Source organism: Pogona vitticeps, chromosome 4 (genome assembly GCF_051106095.1).
Source record: "Pogona vitticeps strain Pit_001003342236 chromosome 4, PviZW2.1, whole genome shotgun sequence".
Classification (NCBI taxonomy): Eukaryota; Metazoa; Chordata; class Lepidosauria; order Squamata; family Agamidae; genus Pogona; species Pogona vitticeps.
The window spans coordinates 186,487,657-186,510,719 of record NC_135786.1 but is presented as its reverse complement, the minus strand read 5'-3'; the positions used below and the strand labels follow the sequence as shown (position 1 = coordinate 186,510,719).

General features: G+C 38.7%; 2 protein-coding genes across 6 annotated transcripts in view; one reads left to right on the top strand and one right to left on the bottom strand.

The window, feature by feature from the left end:
- The window catches only part of LOC144589116 (uncharacterized), a 231,996-nt gene that overhangs the window by 72,370 nt on the left and 136,563 nt on the right, over positions 1–23,063 (bottom strand). The gene's annotated exons all lie outside the window — the stretch shown is intronic.
- Positions 6,833–23,063, top strand: part of OSBPL1A (oxysterol binding protein like 1A) — an 82,762-nt gene continuing 66,531 nt past the window's right edge. The window contains exons 1-6 of one of the 5 annotated variants that reach the window (XM_072998857.2): positions 6,833–6,968; positions 13,191–13,394; positions 13,868–13,990; positions 17,065–17,150; positions 18,004–18,078; positions 18,176–18,287. In XM_072998857.2, coding sequence (XP_072854958.2) covers positions 13,870–13,990; positions 17,065–17,150; positions 18,004–18,078; positions 18,176–18,287 — 394 coding nt within the window. In that variant the 5' untranslated portion in view covers positions 6,833–6,968; positions 13,191–13,394; positions 13,868–13,869. Of the gene's footprint in view, positions 7,026–13,190; positions 13,395–13,571; positions 13,661–13,864; positions 13,991–17,064; positions 17,151–18,003; positions 18,079–18,175; positions 18,288–23,063 lie in introns of those variants that run through there. The other 4 variants (XM_078392618.1, XM_078392619.1, XM_078392617.1 and 1 more) reach the window with 4 other exon arrangements.

The following is a 23,063-nucleotide window of genomic DNA, read 5'->3' as shown; positions in this document are numbered from 1 at the left end:
TCGTTTAACGACGAAATCGCATTACAATGAACTTTTTGCGATCACAAAACAATGTTTCCTATGGGGCAATTTCACTTTGCGATGATCAGTTCCCTGCTTTGGGAACCTATTCTTCGCAAAATGACGAGTTTCCAACAGCTGATCGGCTGTTTCAAAATGGCCACCAAGTAAATAAAATGGCTCCCCGCTGTGTTTAGGGACGAATTCCTCGCAAGACAGGCAGCAAAAATGGCTGCCCTATGGAGGTTCTTCGCTGGACGGGGAGTTTTAAGCCCATCGGAATGCATTAAACAGATTTTAATATGTTTCTATAGGCTTTTAAGTTTTGCTTTACGATGTTTTCGTTCTACAGCGATTTCGCTGGAACGAATTAACATCGTAATGCGAGGCACCACTGTATAGTTTTATGCTGTCTTTTCTCTATGAGGCAAGATGCCTTTCATCAATTACCAATTAATTTTACACTTAAATAATTAACTATTTTACAGTTGAACAATTAACCATTTTACATGTAACAATTGTACAGGAAAAGTAAGAAAAGTATAAATAATCAAATTCTACATGTTTCAATTAAAATACAAGTATGGGGTGCAAATATGTTTATATGATGATTTTATTTTACCTGTAGTATTGTCTTTCTGTCTGCTTACATTGTGAATTGCCCAGAGTAGCCTTGGCTAGATGGGCGGTATACAAATTGAATGAAGGAATGAACGAATAAAACAACTTTAAATTAATCAGTTGAAAGAAATGAAACATATCCACATTTCATCTCAGATGACGGAAAAATATTTGGCAAAACTGAAACAATTTCATCAAAATAGAGAAATGACATTGAAAGAAGGCATTGATGTATGTTCTTTGCAATGGTTAACAGAGGCACAAGAGTTCCTGCATGTTACAATTACTAGGAACTGCTGCCAGAATATGGAACCCACTGGCCAGCTAGCTTATAATGTATCTACGATTGCATGAATATATGACAAATACTTTCTAAGTGAAAGTAGTATACTATGTTTGGCTTCCTATAATGTGTGTGACTGATGGAACAGAAAGGAGAAGTTTCAGTTGTCATGTGAATTAAGGGACAAAACAAATATGACAGCAGCTATACTGAAAGTGCTTAGCTTGCAAACATTTCATGTGCACCCTGGTAGCTCTAAATGCACTTAATACAGAATAGTAACTTGTTTATGGCTAGTGTCTAGCAGCATGTTTACTGATCCTAACTGAATACATGAGTGGAACTAGTAAGCACAGATGTAACGCAGTGGCTGGTGTTACATCTACTGTACTTTAGACTTGCATGTTAAACCTCCAAGAGAAGGCATATTGTTTTATAAATTCAGCAGAGAGTCATACAGTCTGATTCACAATATCTGCAGTGGGAACCTATGGCCTTCCATTTTGAGCTACAATTCTTAATATGCCTAACCACTGACTGCACTGGCTAGGAGTAATATTCAACAACATCTGCAATTCCTTTGCCCTTCAGATTCCCTTTTACACCTTATTCCCAACTGATTGTTGCTAGCTTGGTGCATATGTGGATACAAATTACAGATTTTGGAAATACAGATTTGCCAAAATTTTTGTTGCCCATTAAAAAATAAAGCTGTTACAGTGTCAAAATACTACTAATAATAATAACCTTAGAACTTCAGGGATTGAAGGGACCCTATGGATCAGTCATTGTCACTATCAAGGAGGCACAATGGGAAATCAAACTCCCAACATCTGGCTCATACCTACACCACTGGGCCATCCAGTTGCAATATATCAGTATTGTGCAAAACTTGTTTATGTTGTGAATGGGAGCAAGCATAGCACTTAAAACCCACAGTTTTCAGAGATACTGTATAGGTTACCAGTATGCCTTTAGAACTATAATGCTAAACATAAAAGAGAAAAGCTTTGGGTTGCAAAACTTCATTCCAGCAGGCAGAGAAAGCACAAGCAAAAATGGAGCTACAGTAAGTAATTGTTAAGAGGCCATAGAGAGAATATGAAAATAAAGGATGTAATTTTATTTAGTCTTTGTAGGCAATACCTTTACCCCAATGGACTGTCTTTTGTGATTAGCAGTTGAATATTGAATATGGCCATCATCACTAGTCCACATATGATTGCAGCGTTTTTATATATTAATGCTGAATCGTGTCCTACCAACTGAAGTTTTATTTGAACTATAGTAGGACCCTCATATCCATTGGGGATTGGTTCCAAACCTCTCCATGGAGATTGAAAATTGCTGATAATAGAAAAAATATGTTCACTCTGGCTACTAGAGGGTGTCAAAGACCACACTATGTGCTCTTCACTAAAAAGTATTCATAGCGCGGTCTCTGGCTTCCTATAGTGGCCAGTTCCAGTAATTCATGTGAAAATAGTTTTTTATGGACTTTTTTCTTTTAATATTTTCAGTATTTTCAGAACATGAATAAGCCTTCAGTGGATACTGAACCTGTGGATAAGGGGGGACTACTATATTTGGTTATACCGTTCTATCTATTAATCCATAAGCTCTTTGATGTACTATTTGCAACTTAGTAAACTTTTTACCATCTAGATATATATATATTGTTTTAATACCTGGAGTATGATTATGCTATATGTTTTATATTTGCCTGATACTTTTATTGAGATTGGGTTAACCAGAAATCCTTATGGATGTGGTGATACTGTCCTTACTACAGTGGAACCTCTATTTAAGAACTTAATCCGTTTTGGAATGGTGTTCTTAAGTTGAAACGTTCTTGTTGAAGCAAAATTTCCCATAGGAATGGACTGAAAACCAATTAATCCGTTCTGGCTGTTTTTTTGTTATGTAGAGGTGCGTTCGTACATTGAAGCATTAGTTCCCATAGGAACTAATGCAAACCTGGTTAATACGTACTCTACCACTAGGGGGAGAATTTTTTTTAACCTAAGATGACCTAAGGTTAAAAAAAGAGCAGGAAAGGTTTTTTTTCCTGTTCTTATCTTGGATTTCTGTTCTCAGGTAGAAGCAAAATTTAGCAAATGGAGCTGTTCTTAAGTTGGATTGTTCTTAAGTAGGGACGTTCTTAAGTAGAGACCCCACTGCTAGATGTGCAAGTATATTTGTAAATATTATTGGTGATAGGTTTCTATGAGAAATGGCTGTGGATGCCAATTATCTCAAGAGGTAATTTGCCTTGAGAGGTGGTGAGTGCTCCAACACTGGAGGCATTCAGGAGAACCTTAGAGAACCTCCTGGAAGATATCCTTGGATTTGTAGTCCTGCATCGAGCAGGGGGTTGGACTTGATGGCCTTATAGGCCCCTTCCGACTTTCCTATTCTGTGATTCTGAACAGTATACAGGCATAGGCTGAGTGCTAGTGCAGTCAAGAGATGGGTGTTAGAATGTTGAGTGCTGGCCTAGGTGTTGATTGAGCAGTGTGAACGGAATGTGTTGGGAGGTGGCAGTTGAGAAACAGTTTGTCTATCAGTCAGTGAGGCTCTGTTGAAGAATCTGCAAGATGCAGTGGTTCTCAAACTGGGGTCCCCAGATGTTCATGGACTGCAGTTCCCAGAAGCCTACACCACTTTCTGAGCTAGCCAGGATTTCTGGGAGTGGCAATCCAAGAACATTTGGAGACCTCAGTTTGAGAACCGCTGTGCTAGAGGATAGTCAGAGAGAAAAGAGTTAATGGGACAGTCTCTTGTGATAGAAGAGTTTAAGAAAATTTTATCAAGAGTGTGCTGTGCAGAGAATCTGAAAGTACAGTAGTTATTTTGAATTTGGATACAAAATAATGCATTTCTATTTGAAAACGTTTGTTCCTTTATCCTATACACCCTAGAACCTATCTTTCCCTTTCCTACCTCAGTCTCCTGAATAAAACTGGTTTGTTTGTTTAGAACCAAGGTTTCTTTATTATTTAATTTCATGAGTAACAGCAGAAGACATTACAGTAAGAAAATATCACATCCACAGATCACAAGGCTACCTAATACCTAAGGAGACAGAAGAAATTTTAAAAGAGACAGACCTTTTCACTCAGCCTCTGAATATAAAATAGATACCAGTTTCAGGCAGGAACACTTTGGCAGATGGACAGTAAAAAGGGTCTCAAATACTTGGTAGGGGTTTTGGGGGTAGTTGGTATTTTAGGCTAACACCTGTCCTAGTGGGCATGATGGAGAGGTGACCAGGTTTAAGCTGAAGGTGCCTGCAACTACCTGCCAAGCGTGTGGCCTGCTAGTGTGAAGATTTGAGGGAAGGGATGCTCCCCTTGGGAATAATGTGCATCATTACCATATAAATACACATTCTAAATAATTTGGGGCAGTTTTCATTACATTTTATTGTTCAGAGCTTTTTATATGGTGCTCTTTTTCAGTGCATTATTGCCTATAATGAAGATTAAACATAACTAATAAAAATCAATCAGCACTTACTATACTTTTGTATGGATCATCCTAGTTGCTACAGATTACACATGTTTAGCAAGAAATATGCTTAATTACTCTTGGATTTCTCCTGAGCTACTTTGCAGTACTTTATCTAACAGGACATAAAATTACTTTGTTTCAACATGTTGACACATTTTTGAGATACAGTACATAACTATAATAGCAGTTTTTTTAAAAAAAAAAACACATGCTGCTACTCTGACAGTTTCAGCATTTTCATGGAGCTGTTGCAAAGTTATCCCAGAAAGTGAAGCTAAAATTGAAATGCCCAGAGTGGTCGACCAGACCAGATGGGCAGGATATAAACCAAATAAATAAATAAATAAATAAATAAATAAATAAATAAATAAATAAATAAATAAATAAATAAATAAATAAATAAATAAATAAATAAATAAAAGAAATTTGGGAGCCAAATTATGTTACCAGTTTTGGATTCACTACAATCCATACACGTGTCCCTTCTTTACAGTAAAAAAAAAAACAGGTGAAGGAATTTAAATAAAAATAATAATTCATAAGCTTAGTCTATTAATTAACAGTTTAATGTATAAGTTAAATATGATCACCCATTGTTGCATGTTCTATTTCTTTTTCTAGCATTATTAGTATTTCTATTTTAAAATGGGTTTTCTGGATAATAGTGAAAAGCTTTTTGGAATGAGAGGCGGCCTCAGAAAATTTGTAACTTCCTATTAAAATCTGCCTACCGTATATTATTTATATGTGGATTTCCTCTACATTTGTTATTATTATGAACAACATTGTATTCTTGAATACTTGTTTTAAGAGTTAATTAGTTCAGTTTGGAACTGATTTTCTCAAACCTTGTAAACGGAGTTTCCTTTAGCAGAACTAAAAACATTTGGTGAATAAAATTGTTCCCTCTATATAGCAATGTATATCATTGCTATATGGGGGGGGGGGAGTGCCATTATCCACTCATTTTAAAAGACACAATTTGTCCAGAATACTATTATTTCATTAACAGTCACTAACTGATGCCTCCTATTTGGAGTAAATCGTCTGTGGATTCCACAAACAAGGAAACTGAAATTGTACTCTTCATGGATTTGACGACCTTGATCAATAGCTAATTGTTCTGTTACTGTATGTGTTGTGCTTCTTGCCCTAACACTCCTATCAGGTTTTGTTGTTATTCTGATTTTTTTTAATAAACGTGGCTTGAATGTGAGGGCATCCTAGCACTTGATCTAACAGAGGCTCCACTCCAGAAGCTTATCCTGTATTAAGTTGGAATATCAGTAACCCATCAAGATGCCACATGACTCTGTTGGTCTTATTGCTAGTGGAGTTCACAATTTTACTTCCGACTTTGACTGAGTAACCTTTACAGCCTAATTCTGCTTTAACAGGATTTTGTGTACCTAACTTGGCACAAGGTTGAGCTGATGTGAGAAACTAGGACACATTGCAGGCAGCAATCCGATGCCTGGTTACTTGACAAAGTCCCACTAAACTCAGTGATGCTTATTTTGGAGTATGTAAGCATTCCAGCAAATTGAAATGCCCAAGTGCTTGGGGTGGAAGAGTGAGATTGAAACAGATCCCACCCCTTTCCAACCTGGCTCAGATGAAAGACCCATTTTACAGCAGGGCCAGCACCATTGAAAACATTTTTAAAGGAAGTTGTCCATTTTTTGAACCTCTCTTAAGACACGGTTGCGTAAGATTCTAGAGGCTCTGAGAAACAAAAATTGTGTCATGTGAAAAGGCCTTGCTCCCTTCTATGGATGTCCAAATAAATTTGGAGGGGGCCAGAGTACTCTTAAAGCAGGTCGTGAAGAATTTTGTTTATTTGGGAGATACGTTTTTGCTTAATGTTCTAAATAGTAAGAAGAGCAACCTGCATTTATCCTTAGATTTATTTTATAACTGACTCCTGAGGGAGTCCTTATCTACCACAGCAATCACTCTCTCTTTTTTTGTAATCCCTCGTCGCTACTATGACACTTTTGACTGATCCTTCCTGAGGAAGTTCCAAGTGCCCAGGAGGACTGCCTTGGTCCAGTTCTTCCTGATCATTTCAGATGCGGGGTCTGAGCACCCTGGTCTCGCTTTAGAAGGGAGGACTCGCCCCCTTCCCGCCCCTTCCGGGGTCCATGTTGCTTCCTGGCTTCCTCGGTTTGGGTTCGGGAATTCTCACGGGGAAAAGAGAGAAAGGCTTAAGAAGGGCTTTTCCAAGGCTCTGCCGCCGGGAGGAAAGGAAAGGCACCCGCTCTGGCGGCTCCCTTTAGCCCTTGCCTCTTTATTTTAGCAAGCCGAGGGAGGAGGAGGAGGACGAGCGGCCGCCGACCCTCCTAGCAAAGCCCGGCGTCCAGTCACGTGGCGGGAGAAAGGCAGGCGCGGTATAAAAAGCACAGGAGGGGGCGGGGCGAAAGGGGGAGGCTATGCCAGGCGAGCGGTGGCGTCTTTGCCGAGGGGGTCCCGGGTTGGCCGAACCGAATTGCTGCTGGCCCGGCCCGGCGGGAGCGCGCGCCCGGAGAGAGAAAGAGCGAGTCCGCGCCAGGTGCGTCCGCGCGTGGGCTGAGAGTCGAGGAGGGAGTGCGCAGGTTGAAGGCGCCAGGTGGGCTGCGCGCGGAACTTGGCCAGGTCTCCTCCCGGCCGAAGGATTAACTCGACGGATGCTCCTTCTTGGAAGCGGCTAATTGGGGGGTGAGGGTGGGGGGGTTGCTCGGTCAGGAAACGCCCGCCCTGTTGCAGAGCCCGCGCCCTGGCCGGTGTTAAGGCGGGCGAGCGAGCCAGCGGCTGGTGGACGGCGCTGCGCGTCTCGGAAGGGAAGCTGCAAGGAGGGGTCGGGGTGGGTCTGTGGCTTTGTCTGGACGCCCGGCGGCTCCGCGCTCTTCTCTCTCTCGACGGGGCGCGCTTGGGGTCCCGGTCTTCGCGAGGGAGACGTCGACGACGGGGTGCGGGGGGGGGGGGAGACTGCTGACAGGCAGGCTTGGCTTAGGAGCGACAAGGGGTGCCCGTCCGTGTCTGGGGAGGGGGAGTTTCCTTCCTCCATCACAACAGTCACGGGCATCTCGTGTGACTGACTTCTTAAGCGCTTGGGCTAAGTTTGCTGAGTTCGTTCGGCCTCGGCCGCGCTGTGTTTAAGCTGCAGAGGCGCACCATATATAAATAAATAGAATCGAAAGTTTTAGAATTAACTAAATTGTAGAATTGCCAGACTGTATAGCTATAAGGTAAGGAATTTCAGGTAGGGAAGTTTGTCCCATCCTGTTTTTATTTACTAAACCTTTTTTTGTCATATAGGAACATTAGGACAAAATAAGATGGCAACTCGATTTTAAAATGCCTGTGTTAATAATTTTAAAAAGCTGTTATGACATTACAAAATAGCTTAGGAGTGTACATACGGGTGACATGCCCAGGCATTTGTCGTCAAGGATGTACATTTAACCTGACAGAAGAAGGTCAGTGTGGTTGGTTGTGAGACCTGTATTCTTGCCAGCATCAGTTGTTGGCTGAAGTGCAGACATAAGAAATGCAAAAGTCAATTTCTATGATCTGGAAGGCAATGTCCCTCTTTTAAGGCTGATGTCTTAGCTAGAATGATGGTGAGGGAGTCAGGTATATAACACTTAAGTACAGACCTCCAAAGCATTTCTTAATTCTGTTGCTAAAAGTGGCTTCTTGCTAGGAAATATTCCCTACCCTTTAAGGTAAATTTATTTTGTAATAAATGAAGCAGCCTGTGGCATCAAAATGGTTGATTCATCAATGATTGGACCAAGTAACCAAATTTGAACTGCCAGAGATAAAAAAAAAAACAGTGTGATAAGTGCTTCTCACATGGTTTGTCCAACTGCCTTGTTTGGTTGCAGCAATGCCTTTATTATGATTTTTCAAACAAAGTTTTATGCCTGAGAAAACAGGTGTGCATTATGTCCTAGTTAATATTTGCATTTGATTATGTGACATGATTATGAAGTAACCTCAGTTCTAGAGGTAAGTTCCTCTTTATCTTCACATTTCAGCTTGCTGAATGTTACCTGAACAGGAAGTTTTGAAATTCAGTAGCCTAAGAATAAATTTTGAAATGCAGGAATGCAGCATGACAGTTCCCATAGCCAAATTCCCAAGGAAGTGTAAAAATTTCCATCTTTGTGTGTACATATGCACTATGGAGCACGATAGTTGATTGGTTAGGATCAGCTGACAGTCACAGAGTAATGAGCTTACAAAGGTTATTGAAATGCTTAGCATATTGGACTTTAGGTGGAGAGACCTGAGACTATATAAGAAATGGAAAGAGAGAGATAAAATATATCCTCAAACAGCATAAAAGCACAATCTCTAAATTTTCCAATACCTGGGAGAAGCATTTTATCTTAAAGTCAACAAATCAGTTCTAGTGTTCAGCTTCCCCAAGGCATGATGTGTCTTAATTGCATATAGAAGACCAAACTACCCATCAAGCACTTTTAAGGTAACAAGGATGGTTTGTAACCCTGTACTGTACTGTGAGGGAAATGTCTTCCACAAAAACATGAGGATTGCAGTTGAGCCGAGAGGAAACGTGGAAATCTGAAGGGCTTAGCAGATCATGGCCTTCTAGTAATGAAAAAGTGCCAGTGCTTTGACTCTGTAAGCATGGCTTCTCTACACCACTGCTCAGATCTGCAGTGGTTTAGTTCTTGATAAAGTGTGATAAGTTGTTCCTATTTTATACTTTTACAGACGAATTCAAAGACAAAAGTGCAAAAATACAGTTTCTAAGAAACTTGTTCCAAAAATCTTTTTTACTGAACTTACAACACAGCATTCCCAGCCCTTTCGTTATCTATAAATGATGGGTTATTTTACAAAAACGGAGAAGGGGTGGGTTTATTTTGTGTCCGTACCTGTTCTGTGCCCCTAAGTCAGAACCAACTTATAGCCACCCTAATAGAGTTTTCAAGGTAAATGAGATATATAAGGAGCGGTTTTACCAATTCCATGTCCCCAGTGTGTTTCCTTGGCTGAGTGGAGATTTTAACCTGTTCTCCAGAGTCCTAGTCCATCACACCACACTGGGGATTGGGTTTATTTTTGAAGCATAAAATATTGAAATAAGAATTAGTCTGAAACACTGCAGCAGCATCTAACCAGGTCCATGTTGTTTTATGTTTGGTTGCAAGCAAAATATTAAAAGAGCTGTATATTAAATTTTCAAGTCTCAGAAAAAAAATAGCTCTCTGGCTGTAACTATTTGGCAGATGTATCTATTAAATAACACAAGAGGATTTACACGATAGTAGGAATAGAAGAATCAATGTTTGCATTTCTGATACCCACTACTGAGCCATAAGGCTTTTGACAAACCATTTTAACATGTTGCATTCTATTTATTCACATTTCGTAAAGCCTTATGGCAACCACAACTTTTTGTGGAGTTAGGCAGATGATGACATATACCATGATGGCACAAGGCAAACCTTGCAGTACTCTTTCAACATACCTAGCTGTTGAAAATTCTCTTTACCAAGGCTCCGGCTCTGGCTCCAAAGATGGAAGGAAAGCAATAGGTCTAGTCCAGAAGCAAGCAAAGTGCAAGTCCTCCAGGGAATATTGGACTGCAACTTTGAGCATTCCTTGCCATTGGTTATGATGCCTGGGACTGATGAAAATTGTCGTGGAATGATGTCTGGAAGACTGCAATATGGCCACCTCTGTTGTAATCCTTTGCTCCTTTTTGGGGGAGGAGGTAATAATGTTACAGCAGGGTTATCGGTAAGGGTGAAAGAGAGGTTTCACTCAATTTCTGTCTAGCGTTTGTGGATTTCTGAAGGCCAAAACAAAACGTGGTTTGATTTTAAAACAAAGCCCATGGAAAGTGTGTGGCTTGTTGTAAAGTGAAGATTTGTTGCTTAATCTCCCTGAAGTGCAGATATGGTGAAAGAGAGGTGATGGGAAAACAGGTGGAGGTGTGCATGGCTTACAGGCTCTGTGTTCTCCACTTGTGCTTTAGAGGTTAAGACTAACATCTGGAGCCGAACCTGGGATTGAGAGATTTGACATGTTTATGCAATTCAGACAGCAGGACTGAGTACAAATAAGTCCACTTGAACGCAGCAGGAATTAGGCCAAATTTGTAAACAAACATCTATTTGCTAATTTTCTTAGTTTACAATATATTTGCAGAGTACCAGTCTTGGGGACTGTGAGATTATTATGGTGGTTCACATACGCATAGCACATCAGCCAGTGCAGACTAGTTTGTGGTTGATGTAAAGGACCATTAGTGGTGTGCAGAGTCATTTGACTTCCTTCTCTCAAGCGATGACACATTGAAAAAAAAATGTTTGCATTTCCTCAGGACTTTTCCCATGATTTTATGCATCACATTGCAGAACTGGGAGTGTCCAGAGATGCCTTAAGACTTATTTTGAAATAAGAATCATTATTTAAATTGAAGGACACAGAGTAAACTTATGTAACTTGCATTTCATTTCATCAGATGCTTTCACACTGTAATTTTGACTGTTGTCACCATCATCTTCAGTAACAGCTAATTCAGCACACTATTTTCATATACTCAGAGTAGTTCCCAGAACAATGAAAAATACATTTATTCTACCTAAGATAACACAATATCAGCAAGTTAACATATTGGCTGAAATTTAGTAGTAGCTTTCAACTATTTATTTATTTATTTATTTATTTATTTTATATCCTGCCTATCTGGTTGGTTAAGACCACTCTAGGCGGCTAACAAAAGCAGGAACACTAAATTGGTGGGGATTTGGTGAGTCGGTTCCACTGATTCAGTGGTCTTACTCTAGTTGTGACTTCCTACTGGATTTCTGCCTCCTAGAACTCTGAAGTTCAAAACGGTATAGTTACACCTCAAGTGAACATGGTTTAGGTGGAAACATCTGATGTTAAAAACATTGCTTTTAACTGCATAAAAAGGTTAAGATGAAAAAACAGTAAAAATATACAGTTTAAAGAATTTAATTTGTAATTTCTTACTAAAGTGTGAGAAAAAAGACCAAAAGAGACATTCAGTAGAAGTCAGTTAGAAAGAGAGGGAAAGTCTCAAGGTTAAAAAAAGCCTTCTATTCCCTTTTAAGAATTTTCAACATGTTATAGGCCAATTTATTTTGTAGCTTTCTTCTTGTTAATTTAACAATCCATACATAGGCCAGTTCCCATTTGGTACAGCTTCAAAACACATTGCAAGAGATCTCCATATCTATTTTGACATAACTGTTCAAGAGGACAACAAAGTAAATCAGCCAAAATGCATTTGACATTTTAAAACATAAATAAAACACTTCCCCCCCCCCATCATCTTGAGACTTTGTGTCCTTCTGATTGGGATCACCTGTAAGAAAAGCTGTTTGTGTTTATTGTGGAGCAGAAACTTTGCTCAGTTTACTTGTTTTCCAGCTCTTAATGCCACACACCAAAATTTCCCACCATTTAATAGAAGCAGAGTTTTTTTTCTCACCTTTCTATAGCTGTCACTGAGCCAACAAGATCTTGATTATGCAGAAAACCCTGAAATGCCAAGCTTTAAAGATAAAATAGCCATTGGGATCTATTTTACAACAGTGTATATAGAAACCCACTGATAGATTTGAAGGTCACTGTGCAAATATTGACAGAACTCCTAAAGAGCTGAAGAAGAGATAGCTAGGTCTGGTAACCAAAGTCCTATATACTTGAAGGGATTTTCACCTTACCATTTAATATAAAATGGTTTTAGCCACACATATATAATTATGGTTGCTGAGAATATATTTTCCAGAAAGAAACAAAAGGAGGAGATTGTCTTTTTCTTTTGGCAGTCTTTTTGTTATGGCCACTATTGACTGAGTCTACAGTTCTACCTCTTAATTATTCCACCTTTTGAAAGCTTCTAGTCTCTACTTTTAATTTCTATCCATGTGAACAGTGTAAAGTGGCAGTTACGGAGTGAAAATATTTGTCTTCTAACCTCCTCTGGGTGGAAATAGCTTTTGATGGAACACATTGGATCCTAGCATATACATCCTGTTGGAAGACTCTGAGTACAACATCAATCTATTTTTTAATTTAAATAATCCAAAAACAAACCCAATTTAAAAAATTAAATCAAATCCACCCTGGATACATTTTAGTTTTACGATGCTACAAAGTTTTTTCATTATTTCCTGAAATATCTATGCTAGATGCTTTTGCATGGTGTGGGCTAGCTTTTAGGAATCCTCCTGCTTTTGAAACTTACCATCTTATGGTAAGTTTCTGTAACCTTAAAAAAAGGAAATACAGTACATGTTTTGACTATACTGAAACATTCTGCTTAACGTAGGTATTCTGATTGTGTGTGTCTTAGATCTTACTACTTAACTAATATACTTTTTCATTGATAATTGTTGAGGATAAGAGGTTTAAGAGAAGGGTTACAGTAGCCTTCTGAAATTCTATTACACTTGACACTGTTTCATCTTTCTACAGCATAGCAGTCCTTCTAGCCCTTTTTATGTAAGGGAGCCCCCGGAAATAAGCTAATATAATTAACCTTGCTCCTCTAGGCACTTGGTGGATTCTGTTGAACCACTGAGACTTCTTTAAACATGCTGACAGTTCACCTGAGGCAGCCACTTAGCCAGTTTCCCTACTAGTACTCTTCCATAAAGTAGAACTTCTGTTAGTAAACCAAACAAGCATGTGCTATCTAATTGTAGGAATCCAAGTCATGCTCATTCTAAAAATGTTGAACTGAAATGAAGATAATAAACCTTTCTCTTTTTTATGTTAGATCTGCTGCAGCAAATACTTGAAGCATATCAATTGTATATCTGAATCTGCAGTATCTGGATGATACTTTTTATAGGATAGATGGCATTCCTGATCAACTTGTACTAGTGGCAAATGCCATTTTCATGAACAGCATTCTATATCAGCCTCATGGAATTAACCTAGAGAGAATTGTATGCTCTTCTGTTACTGGCTCTAAAACAAGGTATTTATTTCTTCTGAAGCTCCTGTAAGATATTCCATAAGATTATATGATTTCTTGTGCATTCATAAACTTGGGTCTAAAAGCACTATTTTATATTCCAAGATAGCCCTGTATAGGTGCTTCCCGTAGGTATTGTATGTGTGCACATATAGGATTTTGTTTCGTTTTGTTTTCTAGATTTCACCAAGTACTGCCTTGTTGCTTTTAGTAAATGCTGGTTGAGAAATATTTATCTGATTCCCTCTCTTTACCTTTCACTATGGCAGGTAAACAATTATGTTTTCATTGGCATTTTATCAACTCAATTATTTTGAAGTTAACTATATCTAAGCTATCTACCTTTTTTTTGGTATATTGTATTTTAATTGTTTTTTTCTGAAAGTTAATTGCCTTGAGTACTATTTTGTTTAAAGGAAAGGTGCACTGTAGATTATACAGATAAATACAATAAAATCTTGCTTCTGTTTTAGCAGAGATGAACACAGAAGCAGAACAGCAGCTTCTCCATAATGCCAGAAATGGAAAAAGTGAAGAAGTCCGACAACTTTTAGAAACCATAAACAAAGGAGAGATTACCTGTAACATCAACTGCAAAGGTTAGTATAAGATTATTTCTCTAATAATGTTGGGGCATGTAGAAGTACTGATGTTAAGGCACCATCATAGGTTGTTTCTTATGGAGGCTGAATTGATAGTTATTCAAGGCAGGGCCATTTCCGTAGCAGCACCGCAACTGTGAAACCCTTTCCTGAAGGAGGAGAGATTGTCTCCTTCGTCATTTTGTATTAATGGGACAGAAAAGTCTGTTCTGTTGTGTTGAGCTTTTAATTTGGTGTAATTGTTGCTTGTCTAGCTTACTGCTGCTCATGCTTTGTGATATGTCTTTCCTCATTATGGTGTTCTTTGTTTTATGTGGCAATTCAGCCACACTTTATTGTATGATGCCTGGGGCACCAGATAGAAGGCAGGTGCAATTTATATATGTAATAAACATAATAAATTAAATATTATTGGAAGTAGCCTACAGTTGTAGTCTTTTGGCAGTGCTTTAGTAAATTATGAAATATATCAGCAGAAGGCTCTAGGAGGTAGATATATCAGTGTATTGCAAGTGTTATCTATGATTCAAAGAAATGGCTTCGTGGTTCATGATCGGTTGCTTCATACAATTGCTGATGGTGATTGGGTTCGTTGAAGAGCTGGAGCGGTTCCTCTCTTTTGGCGGGAAATGACAGCTGAGTCTCTTCTTGAACATTTAACTTTTTATTTATTTCAACATTAGGAGAATCAATAACGACCTCTGTAGGCTCAAACAAATCTGGTAACTGTCAATATCTGGGAAATAACAACTCTTGGTTAAAACTAACACGATTTACTGTGGGGCTGGCCAAAAGCAAAAGCGTGCTGCTTATATACCGCCCCATAATGCTTCAAGCATTCCTGGTCTGTGAGTTTCCTCAAAGGAGCATTCCAGACCGTGCAAATTGTCCCACAGCAGGGGTGTCATGCCCAGTCCCCCTCCAGGCAAGGAGTGTTGAGTGTGGGTCTTGGACGGATCACCTTCTTCAAGGAACCTTGTCCCTGTGTGATAACCAGAACAGTCCATTCTAGTGAATCCAATGTCACGCTGTTGTCTTTAGTTCTCCCTGGATCTGGTAACAGTCCTCCCATTTTCAAATTAGGGAAAATTTGTCTGCACGTTCTATCATAGTCCACATCTTTCCCCTTTCCTTTCCCCCTTTCAGCATATTTTCCCCATTCTAATCTCGTTGGAACCCTGAACACCTTTTTTCCTCCACACTCTTCTCCTTCCTCCTCCCAAACTGGTAAAACCAACTCCTCCCCCCTTTTCTCCCTCTCTCTCTTCCATCAGACAAATTTCCACGGTCTCCCTCCCCCTTGATCCCTCCTCTTTTTCCCTTTCTCTATTTAACTCTTTGCTTTCTCTTATCTCTGCTGGCTCTACCTCCCACTTTGTCTCGGTCGTCCTGAGTTGAGGGAACAGCTCACTCTGTTCTCTTCTCTCTTTTTCTACAACTCCTTCACACTGATTAAACAGAGTTTATTTGAACATGTTTTCTTTTCTTGCGTCAATGAAAGACCTAGTATAGTGTCCCCCCAATCTAGTACTGTACCTTTATATGTGTTGCTTGTAACTGCCAGAACCCCAGCCAGCATGCTTATTGATGGGGATTGAAGTCCAACAACTGGTAGATACATACTAAGGATGAGAAACCTTTGTTTGGTCTTTACTTAATCAGATAGTTTGTGGGTGCTTACATGTATCAATGCTTCTCTGTATGGCTACTGTCACAAAAAGGTCTACCTTCCCCCCCCCCCCCCCGCATATAAAAAATCAGCTAAACTAGGACTGTCCTTTCTTGACATGTAGTTTTTTATGTCCAGGTTTGTTTTTGTTTGTTTTGTTTTAAAGTAAAATGGATGCACAGTTCATCAGTATTAGGTACAAACCTGGTACATTGTTGTCACCACAACAAGAATTAGACTTTATGTAGAAGATACGGAAAAGAATGTTCTGCTGCACAACAAAATAGAGATTAGCTGCAGTATTTGGTGTGGATTTGTTTAGATAGATATCTCCAGTACATAATCTTATGTATCTCTGCTTAAAATGCATCCCTTTTGATTGTGTCCAGTTGTCTGATTTTGAGAATGGTACCTTAAAAATTATTTGTAGATTCCATTTGAATTCTCATATTCTGTACATTTTGACTCCTCAGCCATTCTTCTAGCATAAAAGTATGTGAAGACACTTACTGCCCAAAGCCAAAATTATTGAGACATATTGCCAAAGAAATGAGTTTAACCTGTAAAAAGCACATGTGCTTTCAAACTTAAGCACAAAGACATTTAACATGCAGAAATGATTTCCTATATAGCAGTGTCTCTGTTTTATAGATAGCAAAGTATGAGGTACGGGATTCGTCCCTTAGGTTGTCATACTTTGGACACATCATATGAACGCAAGATTCTCTCGAAAAGGCAATAATGCTAAGAAAAGTTGAAGGCAGCAGGAAAAGAGGAAGATCAGATGTGGGAGAGATTGATTTCGCTAAGGGAGGAAACAGGCTTGAGTTTACAAGAGCTGAAAGGAGGGCTGTTGGGAACAGGATATTTTGGAGATTGCTCATTCATAGGGTCGCTCTAAGTCATAGGTGGCATGTGACATCAAAACACACTCCATTTTTTGGTCAGCATAGGAATGCCTTGATATAATTATTAGAAAAACTAAAATACATAAAAATGCATATGAAATATGTTAAAAGTAACATTGATTGTTTATTTCCCCCATCCTCCAAGAAGCTAGGGTGGTACATAGTGTGTGTTTGTGTGTTTATGTCTCATGTCATGACAAAACTGTAAAATAATTTAAACTGAAAATAGTGACTAGATCAAAGTTACCCTGCAAAATTTGTGGCAGATTGGTGGTGGGAGGTCTGGACTTCCCTGGTCCTTATTTAGCATTGTAACCACTGTACCAGCCTTTCCTTTCCAGCAGAAGTTATAATACAGATGGATGAAACCTGAACTATACCGGCTAGCTAATAATAGGAATTCAGTTCCCATGGAGGTGTGATTCTTGATTGCAGTTGAGTAAACTCCTGAATGTATAAAAGAATTTTGCCATCTTTCATTTTGTATCTTTTAGGCACAAGCAAGTCAAATCTGGGCTGGACACCGCTCCACCTCGCATGCTATTTTGGGCACACCGGTGTTGTTGAAGATTTGCTAAAGGTATCACTTTTAGCTTATTTTCTATTTGATGAACATTCCTGTGGAATGTAGAGCACTTGTCTAGTTAAAGATCCTTCAGCATTAATCCTAGAGCTTTGAAATAAATGACATTAATTCTTATGTATGAAAAATAAAGAGTTAAGTTGAAGACTGTAAGTCCAGGAGCCCTTGGACTACCAACAGAAGTAGACTCCAGAGCACCTCACTCTTATTTTGAATTGTATGAAGCTATGTAATAGATAAAACCACATAATCCATGTAGTTCTGCTGCATGTGTAGCACTTTATAGCCCTTTGAAGAAAAACCAAACTGTATCCAGTTTGGACAAACTGGATTAAGGATAGTGATGGGATAGATTGGCACACTGTAACAGCTAGCTTCCAAGCCCGAATTACCTTTCATTTGGCCACTTAAGACCATAGCAAAAAAGAGGGGGAGGGGGAGAAAAATTGATCAAATTGCTTTCAGTTTAAAAAAATGTTAATGCCAACTAAATGTAGAAGGAATCAAATATTGCTATAACTGTGCTGGCTTATTTCAGTGTTTAGAAATGTTTTACTTCTCTTAAAACTGCTTCTCACTGTTGTCATTAAAATAAAACTCATGTGGACAAAACCATCATTGAAAGCTGTTGATTTCATGTGGACGGTCAGTATCTAGACCTTTAGTTGAATATTTTATTATCTTTGCAGGTCCTTCAGTTTGGGAAGCTCCTAACTGTTGAGAATACCAAAAAAACCTACTTTGCCTTAACAACGCTTTTAGGAGAATTTAAATAATAGGTTTCCTACTGATTCATATTTTTGAAACTTATTTTCTTGCAAAACACTACTGAACCAATCTCTCTCTGTAGGCTGGTGCTGATGTAAATGTGTTAAATGACATGGGAGACACTCCGTTGCATCGTGCAGCCTTCACAGGGCGCAAGGTAAAACAAGCATGTTCAGTCTAGCATTATAAAACTTAAGTTCTGAGGTACAGGATTCTTCCCTGTGCAGTTAACAGCTACTGTGCTTTCCTTACAGGAGGTTGTTAGGCTCCTTTTGGAATACGATGCAGACAGTTCCATTGTTAACGGGAATGGGCAAACTGCGAAAGATGTTACATATGATAAAGAAATTAGAGAGATGCTGGAAGGTGACCATTCTTTTCTATATGTATAATCTTTAGAGAACCGGAATTGAAATTCTAATAGAAATGCTCTACTGCTGCAATATCTGATATGACTTCCATATTAAGTATGAAAAATGGTGATCCTGGAGCATTTCTTACTATTTTGAAGCTGCTTGAAACTCTGCATGCATGGAACATATATATGGCCTGATTAGACACTGTTGCAAACTTTTTCTCTCAATGCCAGAAATATGTTGGCATCATGGATAAAACTGCTTGGGAAGTGCCAATCCACAGGGTAAACCTCTATATACCAGCAGTTTTCCATGTTGATTCAGCTTCCAGTGGCTTCCACGCTTCTAACAATTTAGATCAGAGGTGTGTAGGTTTATGTTTTGGAATTGCAATTCACAGAATTCCGAGCTAACATATCTGCACATGTTTAGTTTAGATTGAATGTCAAATGCTGGGTTTAATTTTCTTTGTGTTCACCCCCTCCCCAAGTAGTGGATTTTCACTAAGTTGGGCAGTGTATAAATTGAAGGAAAGAAGGAAGGAATAGTTAAAGAAAAGTCCATGCACACAACATTATTTGATTTATAGTAAGAAAACATAGAAATGCCAAACAGCAATTTATCTATAGCTACTCAAGTAATCCTCACTGTTTACTATCTTATGCTGGTTACAGAGTGCAGGTCCAATTTTTAACTACCCTATTTCCCTGAAAATAAGACTTAACCTGAAAATAAACCCATGTATGATTTTTCAGGATGTTCATAATATAAACCCTACCCCAAAAATAAGCCCTAGTTAAGTGAAACCCTGCCCTCCACCATTGTGCAGCAATCAGAAGATGACATGACTGTATTTGAATAAATGTAGATTGTTGTACATGAAAAAAAAAAAATCCCCTGAAAATAAGCCCTACTGCATTTTTGGAGCAAAACTTAAGATAAGACCCTGTCTTATTTTCAGGGAAACACAGTAATGATACAAGACTTGCAGGTTACAGTAAACATATAGTATTTTGTATGGCCATCCTCTCATTTGAATCAAGTGTCCACTGTTGCATGTTTATAGTTGGCAAGTGCATGCTGTGTTACTGCATGCTGTAATGTCATCAGCAAAGGAACCTCTGGATTATCTCAAATAAAACATGCTTGTTGTTTTGTGTACTACTTTGTTCATGTCAGAAGAACCACAGTATAATTAATAATTATATCATGTGATTTTTGCTAAATGATGGCCAACATGAAGAGCATTTGGGGGCCTAACACTTAAGTTTTGTGTAGTGCAACTTGAGGGGCAAAAAATGCACTGACATAGTGTGACGTTTCCTATTATTTTATTTATTTTATTTTATTTATTCTACTTATATCCCGCCTATCTGGTCATTACGACCACTCTAGGCGGCTTACAGACACATAAAATAGCAAGTAAATATAACAAAAGAAATTATTACATTAAATAACCAGTTCTTCAAGATGGAGAAGAAAAAAAGTAAACAAGAAAGAGAAGAGAAAGAATCAGATATTAACTGGAGGGAAGGCCTACCTGAATATCCATGCTTTTAATTGTTTTTTAAAAATACCCAGCGAAGGGGCCGCACGAATCTCCGGAGGCAGATTGTTCCAGAGGTGAGGAGCTACCGCCGAAAAGGCCCGGTTTCTTGTTTTTTCCTTCCGGGCCTCCCTCGGCGTCATGCTCCTCAGCCTCAACTCCTGACTCGCTCGAGTGGTACAGGTAGATCTTGGTGGGAGTAGGCATTCCACCAGGTATAGAGGCTTGTTGGTTGCCACACTTGTGAAAAATGTGTTGGTGCAAAAAAAAAAAAAAACATTTTCTTAGGTTTACTTTGGTTCTGCCAGCTCTGCTCTGTAGCCTATGAGTTGACTTCCAAGTAACCCAGGTCTCCATTTGACTAGAGGTTAGACTTTCCTGGAGTTCCATGTAGTTGAAGAGATGGGTAGTTCTTCCCTTCTACATGATAGTCCTGGCATTCTCTTCAGGATTCATAGATGTTGGGATGATTTTAATCTGGGAGAGGAGGGATGATAGCTGAAAAATAGATGCATATTTGATGTAGATGCTTTGAGTCCTTTCTTATTACCTGCTGCTTCTGTCTTCATCTCACTGGGTACAATGTCTGTTAGGTAACTGATTTTATCAAGAAGGATTAGTTTAGGTATCCAGTAATGATTCTAAAGCTTGCATTGAGTATTCCATATATTTATTTTGTATGGACTGACCTATACTGCACCAGGTTGGTGTGTTTGCCTGCAGAGTAGCATAGGGCCAAGGCTATAGTTCTTAGTGTTTGTTGTTGTGTGTCCTACTGGTTTCCAATTACTTTTGAAGAATATTGTTCCTTGTGGAGACCTTTTGTTTTGTATTTTGCCACTGTTACTTAGATGTTAGGTTACAAACCAGATTAATACCTAGGCATTCAGTGGCAAAACAGTGGTCTAATTCATTGGTTCCTACCTTGGGTAATCCTAGTGTTCTTGGTCCCAGAAACCCTAGCCAGCAGAGCTGGTGGTGAAGACTTCTGGGAATTGCAGTCCAAGAACACCTCGTTTACACAAGTTTGAGAACCGCTGGGCTAGTTGAATCCCCTTCCAAGTAACCTGAAGTTTCTCAGATGTTAAATGAAAAGTTTAAAAAAAGTTTTTAAAATTATTATTTAAAAGGAGGATGTTTTTTACTGAAATTGCCCTTTTCACTCTAATGGTAAAAGAAAAAAATCTTCAAAAAGAGGGTTTTTTGGTGGGGTGAGGTGTAGTACATGTCTAGAGTAATGGGTTTCCCCCCAAACATGCCTCCATGCCCTCTAGAGAGCACAGTGGCTATTTAGCAATTTTTTCAAAGAAAATTGAACATTTTTTGAGGGATGCATGTTGCCCATCTCTCATATAGACCGTCAGTGTGACATACAGCAAATGGTATCAGGATTAGCCAATATTAGCAAAATTACCACTAGTTCAACCAAGAACAGTTGGTGACAACTGGACCAGAGAATACGGATGGGAAAACCTTGGCACTCCAAATATTTGGAGTTACTATTCCAACATCCTTTACCGTTTGTCATGCTCACAGAGGTTTCTGGGATCTAAAATCCAAAATAACTGGGATGATCAAACATCCCTGTCAAATAAATAAATAAATATATTTGAAGAAGCATCCCCATGAGTGTTGAAAAACAAGATACACTTGTACACAGTATTATTTACTGGAAACTTGTATATGTTGTCTTCAAAAACTTTTGATGCAACTAAAATTAAAAGAAATATGATAGAAGGTAAGAACATTTAACCAAAACGTAATAAAACACTAAAGGTGTAACCAAAAAGTTACATTTTAAAAAATAAAACTAACCAATATCTATCAACCAGTGCCCGCTGAAACTGCAAACAATTAAAGGCCTTTGTTTTAAACGTAAGGTCTTCATGGAGTGGCAGCAAATTTATGGCATTTGCTGCAGCTGTATATATTATAATGGCCACTGAGTTGGCGTTACTAGCATTAAAGGAGGTTGAGACAAATTCATAAACTCATATTTGAGTTAGGATAATACCCTATAACAGCTCAGGGCTGCTCTCTTGAAAATGCATGAATCCACTTACATTGCCTATCTGCTGTCATTGCAGATAGTGATTGTTAACTCCTAGTTCCCTGGCAGAAAGAGGCCTTAATATGCTCACACAAGGGTTTGTTTTTTGATATAATACTAGTTGCTCTCAGCAGAGTTAGAAGAACTGCTTGCTGGGAATTGAGGTATCACAGGTTAGGAAAATTGAAGAAAAGGAGAAAGTGTGGGTCTAGATTAGATGAACGGAGGTATTTTATGAAAAAGTATCAAATTGAAGCTTCTATAACAAAAAATCTTCCAGTACCCTGTATTTTAGGCCATATACATTTAACAAGGGGTCATGTGGAATCTAAAAGACTAAAATGTTTTATTTTACATAGGCTTTCATAAATGAAATAAATATTTAGATGAAAATGGGCTGTGGCCCAGGAAAGCATATGCCGAATAAAACCTGGTTATCTTGAAGGTGCCACAAGACTCTCTGTTGTTTTTGCTGTAACAGACTAACAGAGTTCCCCCTGAAAATTTCTCATATACATTAGTTTCAGCTATTTACCTTATGTCCTAACCAGACTGTATTTGGGATAGTTGGGCATTGGAGAAAGTCTACCAAAACTGGTTCAGATTTTATACAGTGTGTTGAAACATATGGGCCAAAATCCTGTTGTAGAGCTGTAAAGAGTACAAAATGGGATAAGTGGCTCTCATCCTTTTATCCTCACAACAACTCTATGAAGTAAGTAAGGCTGAGAGACTATAATTGACTGAAAGGCAGCATGTTGAATTCCTTGGCTAAGGAGAGATGGCAGGAATTGCTCAGTTTTACATTGCTGTAGATTTTCAGTTCTCCTTAACTTCAAAATTAAGGAAAATGTAGTAGGCTTTGCAATTGATTTTCCCTATACAGTTATGACACACACATATATATATTAAAGTCAACAGTTCTAGCTACAGTATAGCAAATGCAGCCTGCATGTCCTATGGTAGTGTTGATACTTTGCATGTATACAGAGCACATAAATACAAGCCTATTTCTCTGTATGTTTTTGTCTTTCTGTGTTTACACACACAGGATCGACCACTGAAACAAGCTTTGTCCTAGATTATTCGGGGCAAGATTCAAACTTAGAGAAGATTAAATTTGTTACCTGCTGCAGGGTGGGAGGGAATACCGAAAACTTGGTGACTGTTTCATTGGAATTTAGTAGTAA